General features: G+C 35.6%; 1 protein-coding gene across 11 annotated transcripts in view; it reads left to right on the top strand.

The window, feature by feature from the left end:
• The window catches only part of LOC142352289 (high affinity choline transporter 1-like), a 119714-nt gene extending 98233 nt beyond the window's left edge, over positions 1–21481 (top strand). For all 11 annotated transcript variants that reach the window (XM_075404792.1, XM_075404798.1, XM_075404791.1 and 8 more), the window contains exons 5-10: positions 685–831; positions 1384–1541; positions 3932–4057; positions 12048–12204; positions 17476–17699; positions 20772–21481. In XM_075404792.1, the coding sequence (XP_075260907.1) occupies positions 685–831; positions 1384–1541; positions 3932–4057; positions 12048–12204; positions 17476–17699; positions 20772–21392 (1433 nt within the window). In that variant the 3' untranslated portion in view covers positions 21393–21481. The remainder of the gene's footprint in view (positions 1–684; positions 832–1383; positions 1542–3931; positions 4058–12047; positions 12205–17475; positions 17700–20771) is intronic.
• Positions 21482–25709: the final 4228 nt, after the last annotated feature.

Below are 25709 nucleotides of genomic sequence, written 5' to 3'. Positions count from 1 at the left end.
GAAAAGTAATAGTTTCCGATTTTTTTCACTAATTTTTTGAATCACTTCATTTGGTCTTTGTTTTAGGCCTCTTAAAATTTGTTAAATTACAACTTTCATTTTATGAAAGTTCTATGACTACAACTTCTCATAGACGCCATAATATGAAGTTGTAATTTTATAACTTTTTGAATTATGGGGTCAACCGGGAAATCCACATACTCAGAGCTGATCTAACTGTTGATACATGCAACGGCTAAAAAAATCAAGGAAAACTTTTCTCGAATCATGCTTTTTCCAAAATATCAGTTTTTAGTTCAATCATCAATGTAGAACAATAGCCGGGGGAAAAGCTGCGGTCCCAAACCGAATTGATTCCTGATCAGACTCACTCAAGCGCACACCTATACTACAACTCTCTAAATTAGATGGCATGGACAACCTCAAAGACGCAGGATAGTCTAAGCAGAGACTATTTTATTTGATTCTGGTATTCAGACGTAGAAAAAATTTCGAGCGCCGTTCAGTCTGGTTTGAGATCATTCCTGTCTAGATTGGTCTTATCAGTAGGCAATTCAGTATAAAATGGTCGGATCAGAGATTGTTTTCATCTGGATCAGAAACCTCAGCCTGGGCAAGAAATGACGAGGAAGCAGATCAAGTGTCGAGGTAGACTTGATAATTCCGAATGGATTGTTGTTTCAGGTGGATTCGGGTTTGCCAGTGTGATGCGGGGTGAGGGTTTCATCACGATGATAGACCCATTCCAGAAGAAGTACGGGGATGTGATGGGGGTGCTCCTGTTCCTTCCAGCCCTCTTAGCTGAGACACTCTGGTCAGCCGCCATATTAGGTATGCTGCCAAATATCAAACAATTTTAGAGGGAAAGTTTTCTAGGATCTATTTTGTTTTGCCCCAAGCTTAGTAGGCTTATATTTTTTACGCCCCCCCCCCCACCACCCCAGGCACACGTGCTATTATTTTACATAGGGGACGTAAAAACACGGGGGGGGGGGGCAAAACAGAATAGACCCGTTTTCTAATGGTAAGATACACTATAATCAATCAAGTATTATATATCTGTCGCTTGGAAAGATATCTGATATTTCAGCTAGATATCTTGCAATAATTTCTGAAACTGATTAATGATTTTACAGTATTACCCTAGTCAAAATAATATAGATAGTTTGCAAAAATTTACTAATTTGCTTGCAAGTAATTGTCTATTAAAGCATTATTTTTTGCAAATTTCACTAATAATTTGTAACATTTTACATATTTTCGATATAATTTGTAAAAATTTGTTTGAGTTTAGTTGAATTTTCTATTTAAAAAACTTAGAACTTTCATACAAACTGATATATGTTCTGTAGTTAAACGTATATAACCATGTTGTGTTACCAGCTGCTCTTGGTTCTTCTGTGACAGTGATGATGGATTTGAGTGACCACCTCAGTATCATCAGTTCTGCATGTGTAGTGATTGTGTATACCATATTTGGAGGATTATACTCTGTCGCTTACACTGATGTAGTACAGCTCATGCTCATATTCATCGGACTCGTAAGTGTTAAAAATATTTTGCAGGAATATAAGTGCGGAAAATAGCATTTTCAGAAACAATTCTGTCCCAGCAACCCAGGTTGGGTGATAGGACAATAGATCGAAAACGAAAAAATTATTCAAATTTACATTGGCCAATCAGATTTGAGTACTCACAAATGCTTCAGCGTATAACATGTTCGATCCTGATGATATGTTACGGTTTGATAGAGTCACATCAAGTCCCCTGGACGCGGATTCTGGTGGAGCCGAACGAGCGCACAGCAGAATGCAAAAAATTTGAAACCGAATACTTCCCGTAATCTCATTGGCTGATCCTAAACTCATTACTTTAAAGACAGTTTTTGAGAAAAACTACTTACAAACTAGCGCAAAGATGTTCTATCTATTGTCGCGACCTCATTGAACTGCGGTGGAGAGAGGCCGGATGGAGTACAACCTGACTGTGCGCCAAAAAGAATTAAGAGACGAAAACTCATTAATTCGTCATTTCCAGGATTTTTTGTACTTTGACCTCAACCAATCAGACTATTTGGCCAATCAAATTTAAGCATCTGGCTATGATTCTCATTTTTATCATCCGACTCTGCGTCGATTCGGCTTTAATTAATACCTAGCTCTCCCACGGGCTACTAAGTCATGGCAGAATGCGCTAATGCCAGTAAGAATAAATAAGTTTATTTTCTATCTACGACCCTAATTTTATTGTTCTCGATCTAATGTCCTTTCGATCTATTGTTTGGTCGCGCCCAGGTTGAGATGAATACAAACAGGGTTGACGTTTGAGCGGATATAAACAAATAATTAACGTATAAATTATATGTTGAATGCGCTGATTAAAAAATTTTAGCTTTCGTCAATGCATTTCTCACAAAAATTCAGCGCTTTTTTCTGAACTAACAATGAAACTAAAATAATTTTGAAAATTTATACAAACATAAACTTATCTCTTCCTTAATTTTGTGCAACGTTTCCCAAAGCTTCTCAGTTTATTACCACAATCCTTACCTAAATTCAGCAATACAAAAAAGTTAAAAAAAATTAGCGCTTTCAGCATATCTCTCATATTAACTCCACACTCGCCCAAATTTTCTGCTAATTGCCGAAAAAAATTAAAGCTCATAAAACTGTTTAAATTTGCTACGTTTTTGCATCACCAAGACAAAAAAGTATTAGTTTTGACGTATTGTGTTTGATCGTTCACACTACAGTAGTTATTAAATTGCCTGTGAAAAATAAAATTGTTAGAAAATTAAAAGCATGTTTAGTAATGTGATAATAAAGAGTGTTAAAAACATTTTTACAAAACACAAAATGTGGTTAGATTTTTGCCGAAAATGACGTAATGAAAGATGAAGCCTGAAAGTTCATTTGTGAGAAATGTGCGTGCAAAAGTTTTGTAAGCAATGCGCTGAAATGCGTAAAAGTTGTGTAAAAGCTGTGCAAAAAATTTAAATCGTGGGAGAATAGTGAGAAAAAGGAAATAGTCTAAGAAGTGCTGATTGTTTGTCAGAAACGCGTTGATAGCCATTAAAAATTACCATTGGATAAGTCATACATATTTATCCTCTATCATTTGTTGATAAAAGTGTAGAAATTTTGAAAGAAAGCCACTGAAAAAAATCTTTTTCAAAACTCCTACATAATTATATACATAATGTGCTGGCAAGTGCTGAAATCATGTAAGAGGTGCGTTGGAAATTCAGCATAATAGGAGAATAAACAGCCAATATCTTACATTTCTAATGTAATTTTTGAAAAATGCGCTGACCTATGAAGCTCCATGGGTAAGTTACTTGCTTTCAAGATATTCAAAAGCTAAATTTGTGATCAGATCCATTTTAATATGTTGGGATGTTGGATTGTTTCTATAACGAAGAGAAATTTGTTTTTTATCTGACTTTTTGAATCCTGAAGAGAAAATATGTTAAGACACTATAGTCCTTCCTATATTATTTTTATTAGAGCAACTCTTTGCTCGTTATCTTGATTTTATGTCAACACCATTATAGTGAGAGTAACGTTTGGGACCTTTGCGGGTTGCGACCCCACAATACCTTAATTGATTGCAATCCTGTGCCCTCCACTGAGCCAACTGGTCCACACTGCGAGAGTCTTACTATGCTCTCTGATATTGAGCTATCATTTCAAGCTCCATCTTATGATCACAACTTATTTACTAGAGTGTATACTCTGACACATTTAATTAAATTTAAGATACGAGTTCATGGAATTCCACATTTTGAAGACTATAAAATTATGAAACTTCTATCTTTCTAGAACCCAAGTAGAAATACGACACCATTGCACCTCTCAAAGATCTCAATATTGATGCTTTCTCACAGGTTGTACGGTATAAAATGTGTAATAAAAATACGTTTGTGTTAAAGTGGTTGGTGGTTCCATTCGCCCTGACACATGAGAACGTGGCCTCCCTCAGCCAGACCAGTTCCTCCTGGGTGGGACAATGGGATACCAAACAGACTGGCATCTGGATCGACTACCTCGCACTACTTGTGAGTATAACACCATATTATTATCTCATGACATCATGCGGTTCTTATATTATTTAACTAAAAATCCTCTTTCATTTAAACTAATATATGTAATTTTTTCTTAAATCCTCTTTCTCGAAAATCAGCTCTAAAAAATAGTGAAAGGCTAAACAAACACTAAAAAAGTGGCCAAAAAAGGGAAAATAAATGGATACTTATAATTTAAAATAATTTCCTACTGGATATAATAATGGTGCACTGTGCACTTTTCTAGTTTTTGACACTCACTTTATCACAACTAGACTCTGATTTAACATCACATCTATCAGTCCATGTTGTCGCATTCATCATAATGGTTCCTTTAATCCAGCGGTCTGTTCAACTTGTCCAGATATACATTAGCGCTCTTGGCGACCTGAGTGCATTTCAACATTATAAAACGCACAGATCAATGATAGCCCTCGCTAGCTACTACTAATAAAGAGCAGAAAGCTCATGTTTTCGCCGCAGTGTTGTCTGATCATGTTGGAGGAGGGGGGGGGGGGAGAGGGGTTGTCTAAGCAGGCACGACTACTGTCAAAATGGACCAGTGCTGGATACAAACAAGCGTCTCTTACTTGCAAGCTTAGAGTGCTATTCTTTACACGAACTGTACTTGAGCACGAATAGAAGGAAGTGACCTCTGATCATACAGTTTGATTTCGGCGCAGTTTGACAACACAAATGTAATCTCTGGTCAGACCATTCCAGACCGAAGTAACTTTTGATTAGACAGATGTCTGCGCTCGCAAAACCTTGTGTGTGCTCGAACTACTCTCGAAGCTGTCACTGATCTGACATTGCCAGACACAAGTGTACACTGATCAGACCGAAATCAGACCATTGACCAAACTTTTGTGCAATTGTAGCCCAGGCCAACTCAAGGTGATTGTCCAAACGTTTGTGCGCTCAAAAGTACCTTCCCATCATGCGCTCAAAAGTCGATCCTGATAATACTAGTGTGCGCTCGAGTCCTCCTTTGAGCAGACTCAAGTGCACTCAATGTTGCCTCTGATCAGACTCAGGTGCGCTGGATATCACTTTTGACTCAAATGCGGTCGAAGTTACTTCTTATCAGACTCAAGTTTGCTCGAAAATGTCTCTAATCAGACTCAAGTCCGCTCGAAATAGTCTGATTTGAAAGTGCCCTCAAGTTTGAACATTTTTTTTAATATTGTCATAATATTTTTTTTTAAAAAAATTGATGTTTTCAGTACTATCCTCAACTAAAGAAAAGCTTAATTTAAGAGTATTGTCAAAGAGACAAAGTGCTGGCATCATAATTTGTGCAGTATATCATTGGTGCACGTTCCTTGATCAAAAGATGAACTTAAACAACCTTTCATAAAAAAAGGTCTTGATCTGTAACTATTAATTGTAAAGGTGATCGGCAGTTGCTCTGATTTGGCCCCTCGGCTCAGATCAGATCAGCGTCAACACACCGCTTTATTGTTGCCTATTTTCAGAACTAATATCTCTCAGTCAAAAATATTACAAAAATGAGAGAAAAAAATGTGCAGGTAATGATTTCTGATCAGACCCAATTGTGTTCTTTTTATCAGAATAACACGCGCTTAAAACCACCTCTGATCAGACTGATCTAGACGGAACTGACCTCTGATCAGACCAAAATCAGACCATTGTCCAGACTTTCGCGCGCTCGAACCAATTCAAAGACCCTGTAAGTTTTATCTGGAACACACCGTGTGCTTTTGATTTGAGTCTGATCAGAGTTCACTTCCATCTAGCACCTCGAGCTGGGTTATAACACCCTTCTCCTGTTGTTTCTTTTTCCTCAGGGCTTCATCTCCCTAGCGAAGTATGCATTCAACAAAGCTAGGTCAAGCTTATCTTTTGCACAATTTACAGTGCGTTGCTCTCTCAATCTCTTAACAGATTATTTTGTTCCTTGATTCTCTAATATGTTCTTAGTCGGTGTAACAAGGTCTAGCATGTGCTTCAAAAAAAGTTAGGAGGTGCTAACTTTCATTTGAAGTTCAATATACTAGAATACTAGTATATGTTTAGTATGCAACAAGAGAAACATTCAAAGCCCTATAGTTCAGTATGATTAAAACAAGTAATAGGTTCTTATGAAGAGACAGTTTAAAAGAGCAGTCTTTTTGTTGACCTTTATCAAAAACAATTGTGTCTTCCCTTGAAAGAACGCTCAAGGGCACTAGTTTGTCATTTTGAGGAGACCGTTGAAAGGGATCATTCCGTTTAATTGGTACTCGAAAGCGCTTTCTAGTTACGTCTCTCAAAAGCCGGTCATTTCGATCAAGAGCGTCCAAAAACTAATGGTTTTGACAGTTTTTGCCCTAGAACTGCAGTTAGCATTTTAGTCAGTTCTACTTTTCGGAATAATGTTTTTGTAATTAGGATGACCTCAATTAGAAAAAAAGTGAAAGTGGAACCAAAATTTTGCTTATGAATTTTGAACCTATAGTAAATAAAGGTTTTTGCAGAATTAACTGTCAAATTTCACACAATCCAGTGTTATAATCGGACCACCACACAAAAGTAAACAGATTTTAAATACTTTCTCAACCATGCGAAGGAAAAATTGATACGCATTCCTCAGAAATGTTAACATTTTACCTCTCAAAATTTGCGGTACCCTAGTTTTATGCGGCCACGATCTCAGACACCCAATCGTCAAAATGTTCAATGTCCTTGCCAAGAGACACCCTGTTTGAATGTCTGACATGCGATGTCCTGATTTACATGAGTTTTAAATTTAATTCTAATCTAATTCAATCAAACCTTTTGATGCGCTTTTTTGTCTCAACAAATTCAATTACCTTCAAGTAACACTTTGATGTATAATAATGATGTTAAAAAATTGTTTTCATGTAGGCTATTAGTATTCTGAACAAGCTATGCAACTAAGAAGAAAGAGAACCTACCTGACAGGTGATCAGTAGGTCCCAGTGGACCTAGTCAAGTGATGATCAGTAGCAGTACTAAGAAAAGTATATAAGAGGGTAAGATAAAAAAAAGAGAACGAGACAGCGGTAGTGCAAAGTTATTTTTTAGCAGATGAGAGTAAGAAATGCACCCTAATTATCGAATAATTGTCCTTGAACGTATTTTGAAGGCAGTTGTCCCTTCTTTTTTGTCTTAGGTTAGTTAATTTAATACCGATATTCACGTGACTTGAGATAGTGTGTTTTCGTTGGACAGTTTCTCTTCCTCTGTCTCTATTCTGCCACCGTTTTGGCAGAGAGCGGAGTACATTTGATGAGATTCTCATTCTGGCGAAGTGGACATTGATTTAGACACAGCAAAGATAATTATCGCAGATTCTTTAATTTTTTCTAAGTGTAAAAAGAGTTGTTTTCTTGCCTGTTCCATAAACTAAACCAATTAAGTCTATAATTGGCTGCACATAAGTTCTACAGGATGACGGAAACTGTTTTATAGGCAAAACAGATATTCAGTCCGAGCTACAGATTTGACTGTTGTTTCAATGTTTCAGTTATTGTTTTCAATGGTTGTGGCATATATTTCCGTTTCCAGCTGACAGTTAAAAAAATGGTTTAATTCGACATTTAGAGATAATTGATTTTCATTTAAAGTAGTCATCAATTAAGTCAGACAATCCAGACCTTAGATTTCATAGTTTTAATTCTGCGTTTTGTTTTGAACGGTGTTTAAACCCTGATGAAACGATCAGTAATTCAAACGTGAATTCAATTATAGGCTTCTAGATAACAGGTAGAAAGGAACGTCATATCAACAGTACGTATAAGCTTTAAAACGTTCAGAGTAACAAGAGATTTTAGACAGCAAAACTTTTCTCGGTTTTCAATTAACAGGTCATTTTTCTGATGATATTGACGTCAAAATCGTTTCATAATCTGTCAAAAAGCGTCTAGAAAATCTATAAAAATTGAGCCAAAAACCACCCTAATATGTACATAACGTGGTTTTATTTGCCTAAAATTAGATTAACCGAAACTTTGGAGCTTTCTACGTATATTAGAAAATATTACGCAAATTGGAGCGTTTTCTATACGCATTCAGTATGACGTCATTTAGCCGTAGTCAACATCCTCCGGCCCGGAAGAAGATGATAGAAAAACTAGTACAAGTTTTATGTGAAATTATTTTTTGGTATCTAAATTTTTTTTGTATCTAAGCGAAAAAAATGACCAGCTGCACCTCAGTCACCTGAAAGAATCTTTCCCTTAATGCCAGTAACAGGTAACAACGTTGTGGTCTCATTAGAGGGCTTTTGAATAGTAGTTGCTTTGGTTTTAGTTGTGCTGCCATATGGCTGGATGGTATTGGAATTCGATGAGGGTTTGGATAGGAAGACACTATCTGCTCCATGCAGTAGCGTGTTATGCAAACTATTGCACCCTTATTGGTTTCTTTTCCTTGAAAATTCGACGCTCTCATAAACAATGTCTAGTCTTGCATACACAACAGCAAGGATATGGTGTTCTAGTAGATGCGCTTATTTCTTTGTTGCCTTTTGTTGCGTATTTGACTGAAGAACTCTTGAAGCCACTTTGTTCTTAGTTGCTGAGGTTTTGTTGTCTTCAATTTTTGCCCTAATTGCGCTTTTTTTCATGAGGTTGTCTCAGTATTTTCTTCCAGCCAATCGTCGAAGTCAAGGGGAGGCGGCTTAAGTCAGTGCTTTTTAAACATAAAGATGGACCAAAACTCCGTTATGTGGTACGTTGGTTGTAACTTCTGTAGCGCTTGGTTAATTAAGGAAGCACTCTATAAGTCAGAGTTACTTGAGAGTGACGTGAAAACCCGGTATGGCTAGATTTTGCCGCATAATAGTTTATGATGTTAACACTACGGTACACTTTCACTTTAATAGGCGAAAATTGATTAATTTATCCACTGGACACTTATGAATGCCTTTTGCTGGCCAAATTTACGCTCTAAAGTCCTTAAAGCATCTTGTTTTGCCTGTTATGGCGTCAGCCAGTTCTATAATCAATGACGCATTATCTGTTATCGGCGATGCAGGTGCAGACTCATATTTGGTGCAAATTGTTGACCAAGTGAACGTTGGGCATATTCTGAACCGGAGGAGCAGCGGAGCATACCATTTTATGCACCTGTTTGTTATGAAGACTGTGAAGGTTTAACTGAAAACTGTTCGATTGAGATGGCTGAACAATCATTGTCGGAAACAGAGAGAGAGAGAGAGAGAGAGAGAGAGAGAGAGAGAGAGAGAGAGAGAGAGAGAGAGTGGCGTTTGGAGCTTGTGGAACAAAATTCAAATGTTGTCGGAGACATTTGCGTTGTTGTGAAATGTTCTCAAGTCTGTGAAGCAGACCTGATGTTTCATGTCCCATGGCTGCATAATTTCGAAGTAGTGAGCCTGAAGGGAGATGGAAATATTTGTTTTGTTTAGTTGGGTTGCGAATGGCTGATGTGAAACGGGCTGTTGAATTGGTAGGGAAGAATTGCCTGATGCATGTACAGAATGCGGGTGGTAATGTTTACTTAATTAGGTTGAACTAATTTTTTGGGAGCTTTCTACGTATATTAAAATTTATTAGAGCTCATTAGAAAATTCTAACGGTTTCTTTACGCATCTACTCACAAAATTAATTTTAAATGACCACAGACGTTCTTGTTGATCTGCATAAAAATATTTGTGGTCCAGTGCACCCTATTTTGACATCTTTCAGGGAGAAACATCCAGACTTTACAAATAAATGTTTATCGATTTGGATTTGTTCACAAAAACGATCGCGTTTGACTTCACACTCCTACCGTGTTTTATTACTCCAGTCAAATGGTGTGCGTCACTGGATAAGATCCCTTTCTGAGAAAAAACAAACCTCTTTTCGTTTTTGTATCCGTTTTAAAGGTCGTGTTTGAAGTTTTTTAGGAACTTAACTTAGGCTGTAATGGTACTTTACGGGGTCTGAATCCAAATTATGAGGTCCTATTATTTGACAGATCTCATTCAAAATTTTAACTCAATTTTGCATGCTAATCTGCGTTCTGGCTGCAGGTTCTGGCCTTTAGTCAAACAAAAAGAGTGCTATTTGTCTTAAATTTTTGTATATTTTTTTGGAAACGTTGGAGTTAACAGATATCACTAGCCAAAAATGTGGCTAAAGAATGGCGGTTTTTTCATTTTACAGCATTTCGTACTGATACTTTTCAACTACTTAATTCTGCCGTTGAATGAGCATGAATATGTCTCAATCAATGTTTATAGCAATAATTTCAGCCCTGGTACTTTATTGATTGGCAGTTTTTTATCTGGCTGATTTGCGTTTTCTTTTCATCGAGAGAACCAGGATACACAGTTTAAACCAGAAAAGCTCATGTATTTGTACAGTTATTTTAGTGCTGAAATAGTCTCTAAATTATTAATGAATCGTTAACCACAGGTACTGCTCAGAGAATAATAGGGTATAAAATAATAAGGCACTGGAAGCTGATGGCAGCCAAACTTATTCAATTAGCCAAACTTATTCAATTAGGGCACGAGGCTCGAGTGTGACTAAGATTCTGCTCTAACGTATTTAAATAATCAAAGTGAACGAAAGTGTTGAAATTCAATTGAAAATGAAATTGAGTACAATTCTGCAATTTAGTGAAAAAAAGATTTCAGCATGAAAATTTACCGGAGTTGAAATTAAACAAAAGTCTCAATCGCCGATAGCGAAGCAGGCAAAAGTTATAGCGGTTTGATTTAAGCGCCAAAAAATAGGTTTCTTGGTTTAAAAGATTGAACTTTGACTTTAACTCAATTGAACTTTGACTTTAAGTCCAAATCTATTTTTGGTCCATAAATTAGTGTTTTATAAGACACCAAGTTTGACAAAAAGTTAGACTTTTATTTCTTTAAGTCTAAGTTCAATCTTTCGCAATAAGTTCTTTGCCTCGATGTATTGGTGAAAAATGAGAAGGTACCCTGTGTTTTCTAAGTCTTTAGACTTCAATTTCGCTGTTAAAGAAAATCAACAATAAAGTTAGGCTCAATCAATAACTTTGAAAGTTGATCAAGCAGGAAATCATTATTTCATACTTTTTAAGCGTCCCACTTTTGCAAGATTTCACGTTTCATATCACACTAGATTTTGAATTTTATCAGTTTTTCGCTCACTTTTCATACTTGTCTCGAAGAGTTCAGACTTACAAAATGGTATAAAATGAGCAATCAACTGAGCAAACTTCTTGAAAAAAATTCTTGCAAGCCCTAAATTTTTTAGGAAACCCAATTTTTTCTCATGAGACAAAGTATACACTTTCCAAAGATAATTAGAGTGGATAGTTGAAAACAGGAAACAGTCACAAAATATAACAACTTCGGCAAAGAGGACTTTTTTAAGGTCTATATTTGAGTCAACATAAATAGATATTTTTATAAATTGCTATTTTTTTTAAAAAAAAAACCATAAAGAGTAACAATGAGAGTGACACAACCGAGCCAGCTGACAACCTCTGCGATCCATTTGCTCCTACAATAATATCAAGGAATTCGGAAAAAAAATATTAATGGGGTTGAACGATTATTCAATTGTTGGATTGATTCGCTGCACGAGTGCGAACCAGAACTTCTGAAGTGCAATTTGAAGAGCCTGTTAACAAATTTCAGGCCCCCAATAAACGAGCAGGAAGAACATAAGGTACTAGAAATAGAAGATAAAACTGATTAAAATATCTCTAAGAAAAAGACTGGATGAAAAAGTGTTCTTTGGAAACATGCAGAATTGCAATCTTACTATAAATTTTAATTGAATTCTCTCTTTGAGTTTTGAACAGCGAAATTGGGGTCTCAATAAGTTAGGGTCGCAAGCGCCCTCGTCTTTGAGCTCTAATTGCCTTAGGCTTCCAAGAACTATACTCTAACATATACTTATCCACTTAATTGCCTTACAATTTCTAATTTTTCTGGTCCTACTTAGTCTCGCCCTCTCACACATCGGTCTGTCATCTGAGAGCAATCCGTCCTATGTTATTCCGTTTTGTCTGTTTGTAGATGTTTGGGGGCATCCCGTGGCAGGTGTACTTCCAAAGGGTGTTGAGTGCCAAGAGTGCCAGGAGAGCTGTGGCTCTATCCATGCTGGCTGCAATCGGATGTATATTCATGGCACTACCAGCAGCACTCATCGGATGTATCGGAGCATCTGTTAAAGGTATTCATCTCCTCTCTCATAGAAACTGCCGGGTCTTTCCCATTATAGCCCCCACCCCCAGCTTAGTGGCCAGATAACTTATAGCCCCCCCCCCCCATCATATTAATTATACCATGATGGGGGATATAGTTTCATGGGGGTGGGAAAGGGGGGTCTGTAATTGAAAAGACCCAAATTGCCTATATATAGGCAAAGAATGAAAAATTAAATTTTAAGGTTAATCGTTGATTTGATTTGTCTGAGAAAGAACCATGTAAATTGAAATGCGTAACACATTAGACAAAGAGACTCACAAACATCTTCGATCATCATGAATTAACTGTTTATTTACAAAATTACTAATTTGAATATGACTGTGCGCCATCAATCTCGTGATTTACAACACTTATTTTGAAAAATTTTTTATCAAGATACCTGAAACTAGAAGATTTTTCAGTTTTAACTTTGAAAAACTTTTGGTATTTGTTCAGAGTTCTTTATTTTACAATTTGAAAGCTCTGTTTGGTCTGCATTCAGTGTAAGCAGATTTTTCATCCAAATAATTTCGTTTCATAAAGTTTTCTGTCTAAAATTGAATAAAAATAGTAATAAAATTCACCTTTAGCTTGTCCGAGGACCTCAAAGATGTACAAAAATATGAGTCCTAAATCTGTGTCTTGTTGTGGGCTCCCATGCTTTACCGTGACGTTTGTCTGAGACCTCGTATGTTTGATGAAATACTACTGTTGTGGCAATTATGCGCTCGTGGGATTACAAAATTCAAAAATCGTAAAAACCGTAGATTGTACCAGAAATGCTATCACTGAAATATGAAAACAGCTACATACGCCATCTTCAATGAGTGGTTATTAGTAGAACTCATAAGATAACCGACTAATGTCGGGCGAATTGCTCTCAAACGACCGGCTGACTTCGGTAGTAGCCAGCTGGGGCTTAGGGTTGCTAGCATTAGGGGACTCGGTGTGTATGTGTGTGTGTGTGTGTGTGTGTGGGGGGGGGTTAAGCGATTGGGTTAGTGTTCCGAATGCTAGATGAGAGGTGGGTTCAAATTGACAGGTGGAAGAGGGTGGACAATGGCAGTTTTGAGGGGGGATGGGGCTGATGGGGGGGGGGGGGTGACTGAGGGGATAAGACTAAGAACCGCCCTTTACACCATGAAATTGTCTCCTCAAAACAGTTTTGGTGAATTGCATTCTTAGTTAGAGATTAGTAAGGTCCCTCCGAGTGCTACCTGTTTATCCCGTTTATGAGGACGAAAAGTCAAATGGGTCAGACAAAAAATCGGTCAAGCGAAAAATCGCATAAAAAAGACCGCAGGACTAATATAATTGCTACAAACGTCGTTTGAGAGCAATTAATAATTTTTGTAGCAAGCAGAGGGGACAGCGAGTACCTTATGCAGGGCTGACAACCAATCAAGACAAAAGTGGAATGCTCTCGAGAAAAACGTCACTGAATGAAAGCTTTTGATAGAGGAAAATTGCAAATAGTCTTTCTCCCATAGTACCGATTGCAAGTGTGCCAAGGACCATGTCAACCTCGGCGTGACCCAACAATAAACACAACGGAATAAACCAAATGGAATCGTCAAACTGAGTTTCCATATCGCGATTCAAAGCGATTCCTAAAAACTAATTAGCTGTGTTGTTGTCTGATTTTTATTTTGAAGTGAAACCAAGTACAGTAACTTTAGGTTTATCACATGTTAATTTAAATTTTGGGAAATATTTGTGCCATTTGCGCCTCTTGCGTTTTCACTGGTTTTAATAAAGAAAAACTAACTTTTTTGTTCCGACCCCACTTGTGGGGGGAGGAACTATATACTCAAATGGGTTTTTTTGTTCAGTCAATTTTGGCCGATCGATATATTGACCGATTAAACAGCTGAGTGCAGCGTAGAATTCAAAATGAAAAAGATTTTGATTTTCGTTTTTTTTTTCGAGGAGTTATCGAGGATTGAAGTTTTGTGTGAACACGGGATATTTGTTCACTTTTAGTGTTATTTTTCTTCAAATTAAGTTATTGTCTATAAAAACACTATTTCAAACTTAAATTTCTGGCCAAAAAGTGAACCAATCTCGTGTTCCTAATAGACTAAAGGCGATAAAAAAGACTAGTTCTGGTCTCATAGGGAGCTTCAATATCAAATAAAACTTTTCTACTTTTTTTGTTTTTTAAGTCACCTAGAGACAAGTCACTTTTCATATCGAGGTTCCGTTAATGACAAACTTCTTTTACAGTCAAATGAAGCCCAATGAACAAAAAAAATCGTTTTCAAGGAATTGCTCATGATTTTTTGAATTCGACTGAGTTTTCGTAATTTTAAAAAAAATTTTGAATTTTTTTTGAAGTTTTACTAATTTTTTGGAGTCTTATGGCATGAACTCATTGACTAACAGTGCAATATGTTCCGTAATGATATTCAAGTGAGCATATCTAGTGCTTTGAGCGGACAGCTAATGGCTGTTAGGACTTTAAAAATAGTTTTTCGAAATTTTTTTCGAACATTATTCAATCATAAAACTATTATCTTGAACTGTAAGTCATTCTCTGTGATGACAGCACCCTCTTCCGTCCTACTGTAAACAAATTTGATCTACTTGGCGGTTTTATCTTCAAACTTTTAGTAATATGACTTCAATGACACACGATTTCAAAAAGTTTTTAAATTTTTTTTAGATATTTCCGTATTATTGGTTACTTTTTAAATCTTATCGCATTATCCTAAAAATGACAGCTCCTATTGGCTTAAAGAAAACGTTCAGTGGATAGCAGATAAATTTTTCAGAGAAGAGCTTATGGTTTCAAATGACTTCGACCTTTTCTTCTCGCACTTTTCTACTGAGTTTTGGTTTTCTCCTGTTTTTGTTGTTGTTTCCATAGACTTAAGACTTATTCTGATCTCTTATTGAATATCTACGTATGACAAACATGTTTTTACTGCCATCGTGTTGTTTCTGAGCGTAGTTATTGGCCTCCGTTAGAAGCTTTTTAGTTTAATGGCTGTTAAGACTTGAAAAAAGTTTTTCGAAATTTTTTTGAACATTAACCGATTCTAAACTTTTTTTCGTGGACTGTTGGTGAGTCTTAATACTTAAATGATCCATTTGTATTTCTATTGCATCCAAATTTAATCTGGTTAGCGTTTTCATCTTCTACCTATTAGTTTTAAAACTTCAATGCCACAGGTTTTCATATTTTTTTAAAACTTTTGGGTACTTTTTTTTTGGATCCTTTTGAAATCTTATCACATTGTCCTAATACTGATGGTTCCCATTGGTTTAGGGAAGACGTTTGACAGATCATGTATAAAGTTTTCAGAGAAGAACTTATGATTTAAATTGCTTCGTCACTTTCTTCTGGCACTTTTCTATTGAAATTTCGGTTTTTGCCCGTCTTTGTTGTTGTTTTCATCTTCAATAACTTGTTTTAAGATCATATTGACCAAAAATGATTGGCAAACAGAGTTGATGTCCCATGAAGGCATAATTTAGCGTATTTATTGGATTCCGTTGAAAGCTAATGAAATTAATGGCATTGATACTACGAGTTTTCTCAAAAATTTCCTGGTACTAAAGTATTTGTTCATATTTGCTTTTTTGAAACTATATTGGTAAAATAGAGGAATCATATTGCTGTTGAAAAGTTAATTGAACATAGAAAAGCTTTTATTGAAAAGTTCATTTTTAATGCCTTCGACACATTTCTCGCTCAATTTTTTCTTGAAGCTGCTGTATTTGCCTGTTTTTGTTCTTTAGGCAGCTGTAAATTGCTGACAAATCTCCTAATCTTGAAGTTGAGATTTGAATTAATGATGGTACCCGAATCAGTTGGTCAGTTTATAGCCTTGAGTCTTAAAGTTTATAATATACACTTTCAAACATTTTTCAAACTTTTCAGTTTTTGTTGTTTTTTTCGTCAAATTGCAACTTATTTTCATCTTTGAGAGGTCACATCCAACTTCCTTTTTTCAAAAAATAACATATCTACTGATAATATTTGTCACTGATGCTTTGTTTGTTGGACAATATGTGTTTTTATAAAAGTTTTTTGAGTGGTCATTTTTTGCGCTTCTTTTTCTCTTCTTTCAGAACAATCGCGTAGTAACAGATCCCAATGGTTTACAAATGTGGCTCAAACAAATTTATTTAATCTCTCAGTATAATTCCTGCTGGTGAATTAGTAGAAATAAGAACTGAAAAAAATACATAATATTCAGATAATAGCAAATGATTTTAATGGTAGCAATATTTTGTGTTTTCGCAAATCGTTTCTAATTTTTTAAGTTTCTCTTTAGTTCGTTTTTATGTCTTAAACTACCCAAAAACAAGGCTTTTTGGTTTTGTAGTAATTTTTTAGTAATTTACCAAAGATTTTTTAGTTAAAAGTTGATGATTTCTAAGGCTTTTGAAATATCTTGGTTTAAAAAATGTTGAATAATTTTTGAATTTCGCCTCATTGATCCTTCTCTTTGTTGACTTGTAACTTAGTCTCATTAAGAAAACTTTCCATCCGATGAATGATTAGGAGTACTTAAATTTGAGTCGTTAACGTTGTTATTATGTGCTTTTAAAGTTAGATATTCAGTTTTTGCCGTGAAATTTTTGTTTTGCGAATTTTTTTGGTGGTTTTTTTGTCTCGTAGTCTCTTTAAGGTCAGATCTCATTGGCGCTGTAATAAGGTATGGCATTATGTAATTCAATTAGTAGGTAGGTTGTGTAACGATTGTTTTAAACTTAAACATCTATTTTTGTTATTTCTTCATTTGGTTGACAATTAAGTCAAAAATGTAGATGAGCTCGGGTCGGAGCATCATGTGCGAACGCACATTAACGAGCCGCCTCGTTAGATTATATGCAAGCGATTAATTGTCACTAAAACGATTGTACTCAAAAACGCGAGATTGTCACTAAAAGCACAAATATTTATTTGATGGTTCCTGGGCGATTGTGATTTTATCCCACGCAAACAGCTTCCCATGCTGACATTTCCAGGGCATACGTTTTAAATCTTCAAAACACATTTATTTATATATCTTTGAAATGATCTTTTTATATATCTTTACAACACATTTATTTTATGTCAATTGACTGGGTTTCCATAGTAAGATTTGGAATATTATTTTATTTTGGCTCTGAAAAATGAACATGATTAGTTTCCAACCTACTTCGGCTTGGAGTTTTACTCATTATTGAGACGCTAACTCTTTGTCGAAATAGTATCGCAAACTAATATTACAAGATTCATTTGTTCACTCGGTTATTTGTTCAGATTGGTCTAAGTTTGGCAATTACCCGAACAACACGTCTCCCCTTACAAAAGGACAGAGCAAGACCATCTTACCTCTAATCATCAACCACTGCACCCCCTCCCTGGTCAGCTGGATTGGACTAGGTGCAGTGTCAGCCGCAGTGATGTCATCAGCCGACTCATCTCTACTCTCAGCCAGCTCCATGTTCACTCGCAATGTGTACAAAGTTGTCATCAGGCCACAGGTGAGATAAAATTTTTCCCAATTTTTTAGCTAGTCCAGACCGCGATTTATGAAAAGACTTATAAAAAGTCTAGTAGAGGGTCCCGATTGAATGTAAAAACACGGTCTAGCATCCTAGTTAAATTCGAGCCGCCAAGACTATGAAAGACTGCCAGTTGCCTGTCCAAGAGAGCATTCTTGAATTTCGTTCACAAGCTATCTTTATTTATCATTCATTTTCATTTTGAGCGATGTTATTGTTGTTGGCTGACCTGGGAAAAATGATATAAAAACATCAAATTTCTATTTTATTGATTTATAGTAAATTTTGGCAGCACAAAGCAGTGATTTATCGTAAATCTAAGAATTAGATATGCCATATTCCTTACATCTTTACGTTGGCCCACATTTTTTCCCTAAGAATACATTTCAGATGAGAAAAAGAACGGCCCCCAGCTGTTGAGTTTGGAGATAATCGCAGACAATTTACCAGTAAACGACTTTGATTTAAGTTAGGATGATGTGCAAAATTTGCGGCGACCTTCACTTCCGCTAATTCGACTAGCTTATCGCTGTAGAAAAAAAACCGTCAACTTGGCCTTTTTTGCTCCGACCCCACCTTGGTGGTGGTACTATATGCTCAACTTGGTTTTTTAATCAGTCAATTTTAGCCGATCGATATATTAATTGTACAGAGTTGCGAGCAATATCATTTTTTTCATAAAATTAGTTTTTCCAAGACGATATTGTGATTTATAAAACTCTATGAACTTTGACCTGATTTCCGTTGTTTTCATCACATTTTCCGTACTTTATTCAAATTTCGATTAATTTTGCTTTAAAAATGATACCATTATTAACTATTGTGTTATTGGTTTTACTTTAGAGGATAGAATAGCGATGCTGAATTGTTTGATGCGACTTGATTGGCTAAAATTTGCTTCTTTAGCCCACTGTTGCCTAGTTTACCAAAAATTTCCGACCTAAAACTGCAGACACAACCTTCTTGTACTGAAATGACATCTATTTTTACTTCCGCTTCTTTTCGCTAATTTAAATCGATTTTTATCTAAATTGTATTTGACATGAAGACATAAGTTTGCCAAATTATGTAGTACGCCGCAAATTGGCAATCTAGAACAAATACTCGTTTTAATAGACGTGCGGCAATAGCAAGGCTGTTTTTGATTTTAAATTTGAATTCTGCAATCAAAAGGATTCGGAATCTATTAAAACCATGTCCTGTTTAAAATTCTTTTGCAATTTTCTTTCATATCAAATACAGATAAATAGGTTTTCAATTAGACGTTTTATTATTGAGAAATTCAAATATGGTTAAAATCAAGTTCGATGAAAAAATATTATCTTTAATTAGAAAAACTCTGTTTTTCTGGCTCCTACATGTTGTTCTGTAAACTATTGATGAACTCTTCTTGTGACTGCATTTGCTGTTTTTTTTATCGTCTTATGATATAATTGCAACAACCAAATATTGATATATGTTAGTTGAACCTAATTAAAGCTTATAGTTGAAACCTAATGGCTCTGGCGTCTTTCTTTTAAACTTTCTTTTAGCTTTTTACCATTTTTTATAACATTTTTTTCTCAAATTATTGTTTAGTCTCACTAATGACTTATCCCTTCTGTTTTTAGTCAAACAGAAACTAATCTTTATAGCTGTTTTGTGTTTACTAATTGCTCTGACTTTGAAAATGTTTGTTTCAAAAGAAGATATTTGTGAGTTTCTGATTTTTATCACTTTCAACCTTTGTTCAGTCAACCTCTTAGAGCTCTGTTTTGTTATTCACAGCCCCTACTTTCTTCTGTACAATGAAGCACAAGTCAATCAATTCAGCAGTTTTGTCTCAACTATTGGTGTTATGACTTATAGTCTACGGGACTTCAGTTTTTTTTATATTTGCCTATATCTGCCGTTAATTTTTGTCTTTTATCACATAATACCAAAAATACCGGATTTTTTGCGTCAAAAGGAGCTTACTTGAAGTTATATGACGTTTCATGAAAACTTTCGGCTTTATTGGCTTGGACACTTTTCTAAGAAATTTTGATAATTTTTTGCTCTTCGTCATTTGTATTCTGAATAATGGTATGTTTTAGTGGCTGCACACTGAGTTATACTAAACTTTCAAACGATCTTCAGTTCATAGCTCACTGTTTCATTGACTTTGAATGTTTTTGTTTAAAATTTTTGTTATGCTTTTTGTCAACTGGTTTTTAGTCTCATTTATGACAGTTTCTATGCTCTTTCTAATGAAGCAATCGTTAGTCTGTACTGGTTTTGAATTTTTTTTTTATAAAACTGTGAATTTTTGAATATGAGGTTCATTTTGTTGTTTTTCCAATTTTTTCCGTTGTCCTGTTAGCTATTTAGGGAGTTACATATGAGTCTATCTGGGTTGTTTAGTTGAAAGATGATGGTTGTTTTGTTTTTTGAAGTTAACTTCGCTAATAAGCTTTATCTTCATTATAACTACGCGTTTTTTTAATATTCTTTTTTTGTATAATCAAAAACCAATCATATAATGATATGTATTCCTATACATATCAGTATATAATTCCTATATGTATTCCTATACTGATATGTATTCCTATAAATATCAGTATACAGTAACCTATAGAATTGACAGCAAATGGAAAAAAGTACGAGGAGATCAATACTAGCCCTCGGCTGTTAGAAATAAGAACACCCGCAATGAGCTCGAGTTCACACTCAAGTTGAAATTTACAATTTTATTGTAGTTTTTGACTTTTAGTTTGCACAAGTAGAGGAAAACTTTCCAAAAACTTCCGAATTTAAATGGCCTGATTGTAAAGCCTGCTGACTTACAAAAACAATGTTTAGTTCTTTTTAGAGGCTAATGCTCAAATGGGCGCCTCTATAAATTAAAGTTTATAGTTGTGTCAATCGGAAGTCTGTATAGATCATCAATGCGGAAAACAACTCATTTTTCAGCCCTTATAATTGATCTCATAAATACAGTTATCATAAACATTTTGATACTCCAAATTTGGGTTTAGATTCATTTGGTGAGATCTTTTTTGTTTTTTTTGTCATATTAAATCAATTTTTCAGGCCAAGGAGGAGGAAATGGAGAGAGCTCTGAAAGTCTCCATCTTGACCGTGGGAGTGTTGGCCATGATCTTCGCCCTCTCCATTAACTCCATATTTGACCTCTGGGTCATGTGTTCAGACTTCGTATTCGTCATACTGTTCCCCCAATTAGTAGCGGTCATATATATTCCACAGTCCAACTCATACGGGTCTTTCTGTGGGTATTGTGTCGGATTCTTCTTCCGTGCCCTGGGAGGAATAAAAGTGTTCGGGGTTCCCACGATTATCAAGTACCCCTACTTTGACGAGGAAAAGGGTGAACAACTTTTCCCTTTCCGAACATTTTCAATGCTTCTTAGCCTGATCACGATTGCGGTAATTTCCTACTTAACCAAATTTTTGTTTGAAAAGAAAATTGTTTCGCCCTCGTGTGACGTCTTTTATTGCTACAATCCCAGACCATATAAGGAAGGTTTGCACGGTGAGCAACACGCAGACAACAAACGGGAAGCTGTGATTGGCTCGTGCAAGAAACGGGACAGTGACGCAATCGGAAGCTCAGTTTCCTCACCAGGCCAAAATCTGACCTCTAGCTACAGAGAACCTCGCTCGCATAGACAACTGCAATCTTCTATATGCTAATTATGTTTTGTTATATGTTAAAACTATCTTTATGACGGTACTGCTCTTGGGAACCGTTTCTTTCTCATAATCTGGGGCCTCACATTTGGTCATCCCATCACATCCAACCGTTATACGGTATATGAACACTAAGCTTTAGGGGGGATGAGGGTGTGGTGGGGGCTTTGAACCCCTTTCCCGTTATCTCCAATATGTTATTTACTAAATCCCAAATACATGTGTGGTAAAGGTAAACACATTTGGGTATGTAATGGCTCGTATTCTATAACCTGGAGAACGGGCTTATGATAAACTGTGGGAAAAGAGGAGACAATAACGGAAAATAACAAACATAGCCAACTAACGTCGGGCGAATTGCTCTCAAACGACCGGTGAGCGGTCGTTTGAGAGTCTCCAAAAAGTTCGAGCTGTGAAACAGAGCTGAAAGGCTCTAAGAGCACTTAATGCCCGCTGGGCGCTACCTGTTTATCCCGTTTTTGAGGACGAAAAGTCAAAAACGTCAGACGAAAAATCGGTCAAGCGAAAAATCGCATAAAAAAAGACCAACAGGACTAATATAATTGCTACGAACTTCGTTTGAGAGCAATTAAAAATAAATAATAAATAATGGTGGTCGAAAGAAAGAAAGAAACGTTTCTTGTTGATGTCCTTTTTGCAATTATATCCCAACACTGGTACAAATCCAAGTTTTGCTCCCTTATTGAAGTGTATATAAACGCTGTAATCCTCTCTCATTAATAGATGTACAAACCATTCTGTTATTCTCAAACTGCATCTACTTAATTTAAAATAACCCACAAAACTTTTTCAAGGAAACCTGCTTTGAGGTAAAGTACAGTCGTGTCCAAGACTGAAAATTTTCAAAATAAACTAAGAAACGCTTCAGCGCTGTGAGAAAGGCAAAATTAATCGTATGGTGGCCAGTAAATATTAATTGGATCAACTTTAAAAAAAACGTTTTTCAGAACTCCAGAAGTACACAGCTCTAGGAGTCCACTGATGGCTTCACCGTCCTCTTTAGAAATACTTTACTTGAGGGAAAAATTCCAGACTTCATGAGGACTTCAACATTGTGAAGTACCCAAAATTTGCTTTTGTTTATTTTTTTTTGGCTTTCTGCTTCCATCTATGTTGTCTGTGGGAAAGGGAAAAACAATGGAGAGTTGGATCTGTTTTTCAAGAGGACTGAAAAAATTACAAAGTATCTTACAACCAGAATTTAATGTCAAAATTTATTGATGCCTCAAACTAAAATTAAACCAAAATTTGAATTTTCTGCTCTTCCAATCAGCTTATCAGACTGATCATTTGAATTTTTTTGGCAGCATCTTTGTGGTCTAGTTTGCACGATTTTGTGGAATTTTGTGACAGAGACATTGTAAAGTATAATACCAATTAAAAAGTTTAAACTATGGTATAATTTACAATACTTTTAGTTAAAAATATAAACGTTCCTTTGTCGCTCAACCACACACACTGTGAGGCCCTTCTCGCATCTATTATGATTCGCTCTTCAGAATTAAAGAGGTCAAATTGACCCAATGGTTCAGGTTATTTGGCAGGGATCCTGTCCCGTAATGACACTACGACGCTATGTAAGAAAATAATCTGCATCTTCAACACATCAATCGAACTTTGTGCAAAAGACACTTCTGATATCAAAGAGTAATTTGAAATTTTTAACTCATTTTAAAGTATTTGACCATTTAGTGGAATTTGGTGACACACTTCACGAAAGCATGGTTCCTACTTGCGAAATTGCTTGTCTTTACTCAGCTCTTTAGTTCTTAATAAGTTTCTTGTAGAATATGCAAGGATCGCAATCAAATCTGCATTGAAAGCAAAAATTTTTGTTTGGCTTCAAAGAGCAGTTTTGTTCATTTGTGTAAATCTGAGGCTCTCAACGTACCATTTTGAAGTGCATTGAACTAGTTTCTGTGATTTTTCTCGTGATGTCTTTTAATCCAGTGATCTTATAATCCCGTGTCTTCTAGAACATCTAAGATCTCAATGTTTGGGGCACACAAAGTCTTACTCAAGGTCAAGATGATATTGAAACAGCTGTTCATTATTATAAATATGTGAGATTCAGTGTTTTCTGGAAAAATCAGGAAACTGAGCATTGTTCAGCCCCAAAGATTAATTAGGTTCACTTGTTTGAAACAAGCTGGATACGCTGAGTAGCAAATGATTGCACTATATCGGTACCCTTAAAAGGAAAGTTCTATGTGTTCGTTTAAAAATTTGCAAATTCAATACTTGTGAAACCAAAATGACTCCTTTTTGGTCGAGCTATGATAAAAAATATTGAGATCTGACTGATTTCAACAAATTAGACCATTTTGATTGACCGGTTTTCACTTCTACAACAATCGAACATATTTTCTTTTTCTACCTATAATACATCGGCCGTTATATTTAAAAACCATATAAGTCCGAGCAATTAATTGGTTTTGACCATAGTTTTTCGTTATTTTCATTTCTGGAAACTTTTTTATATGAACTGCCATCAATCATCCTGCTGAAGATATAGCTGCTGTGAACTTTTTAAGGTTCGGGGATGTACAAAACAGCCCTATAAACCACACAGGAAAAATCTCAGCAAATCAAATGCGCAACCTGCCGTTTTTTTAAATCGTGAATTTTTACAATTCTCTGGAATCACGAACTATTGAATTGCAAAATAACTTCAAAAATTCTTAGTCAACTATACAGTTTGTTTAGTTTTTGCCATTGCGAGAGTATGACAATTAAGACAAACGAAATAATTACTGCATATTGTTTTCATGCCATGAAAAAAAGTTTAAATTTTCTTGATACAAAGTGCACAATTGAGAGAACTGTTTTTTAGAAACTTCTTGTTTTGAAAAAATTTGACAAATGTCTGTTCCATCTCTTTCAGTTTTTCCGGTTGATTGTTGAAGGGTTTCACTGTCAGTCAAACTTAATTTCATGAACAAACTGCACTTTAAATCGCACCAGCTTTTGTTTGTTTTTAACCATTTGTTTTTCTTGCTTTTGTCTATAGTGATACAATTCTACTTCATCACAAATTATGTAAGTCTAGAAAAAAATTTGCATCTGATGTTTTCGCTGGTTCCCTCCATCAGGTTCAAAATCGCATACTTTAATAGCTTCGATAAACGAACCCTAATTCTGTCAATCAAAGCTGATATTAAGTATACTATTCAGATGTTTTTTGAGTTAGATATAAGAAGGCCATACAAGATCCTAACAGATGAGCATTCTTTGATAAACTGAACGTTAAATTGTCAATTATTCTATACTACTGGTTTTCGATAAGACTTCTCAAAACTATTTCAAAATTTTCAAGATAAATACCGTTCATTAACAAATTACTTGATTATATAACTCATGGTTGAATCTGAGAACTTAAATTTTATGGAATATCCCTCAACAGCAATTCAACGACGTCAACATAACTGCAGATCTACCCAGACAATTGGGTGATCAATGAGCGAACGAATCCACACAATCGTGTTTTCAATTTATGGTCCTAATGGTGGCAACCCTCAAATCAAATAATAGTTATGTGAGTAAATGATTTTGTCTCCATTTGTAACGATTGCTGTGTAAGGTGCTCGCGCAAGCACCATTGTAGCTGCGCCACAAAAGAAGACTACAGAAATTGATTGAGACAGCCCGTCAAAAGCGAGAGCAGGTTCCTCAGATTGGCAACTTCAGCTGCGCGTAGCAGAGCAATGCTATCTATCAATTGTTTCCCAAATGATACAAAAGTAGAAACAAACTTGATCGTCAAAGCCTATGAAAATCATCTCCAAAAGGCAGTTAACATTGTCAGATTGAAATTTTGCGTTAAAATTTGTTAATGATTGCTCATGTGAACGCATGATTTCAATTCAAGAATTTGGTCAAGTTAAAAGACCAAGTTGAAAACAAAGATGTGTTAGAAATTGAGTTAACATTTAACAAATGTATGTAACAGGTACACAGAGCATATCAAACAGATGCTTCTAATCTAGCTTACAAATGGTTTCACCTTTCATCCCAGAATAAATGTAATCTAAGAAATTTTTAGATTCTTCCCTATAAAGTAGTCTGCTAAATGTGTCGTGACCACATGCTTTTCCAAAAACTAGCAAGTCATTTTCCATACAGCTTTAAAAGAAAACAAAGCAGACAGGACAGTTGATGCACACTTTGACATCAGCACAATATTAACATTCTATTAATAACTTCAAGCTCAAATAATATTTGGCAATTTCAGGAATGTATAGGAAGTCCTAACACTTAAGGATTTTTCCTCCACAGCTTTCGAAAACCTTCAACCATTAA

The sequence above is a fragment of the Convolutriloba macropyga genome, chromosome 13 (genome assembly GCF_964194025.1).
Source record: "Convolutriloba macropyga chromosome 13, txConMacr16.3, whole genome shotgun sequence".
NCBI lineage: Eukaryota > Metazoa > Xenacoelomorpha > Acoela > Convolutidae > Convolutriloba > Convolutriloba macropyga.
Note: the sequence above shows the minus strand (reverse complement) of the source record. Positions and strands in the feature narration are given on the sequence as shown.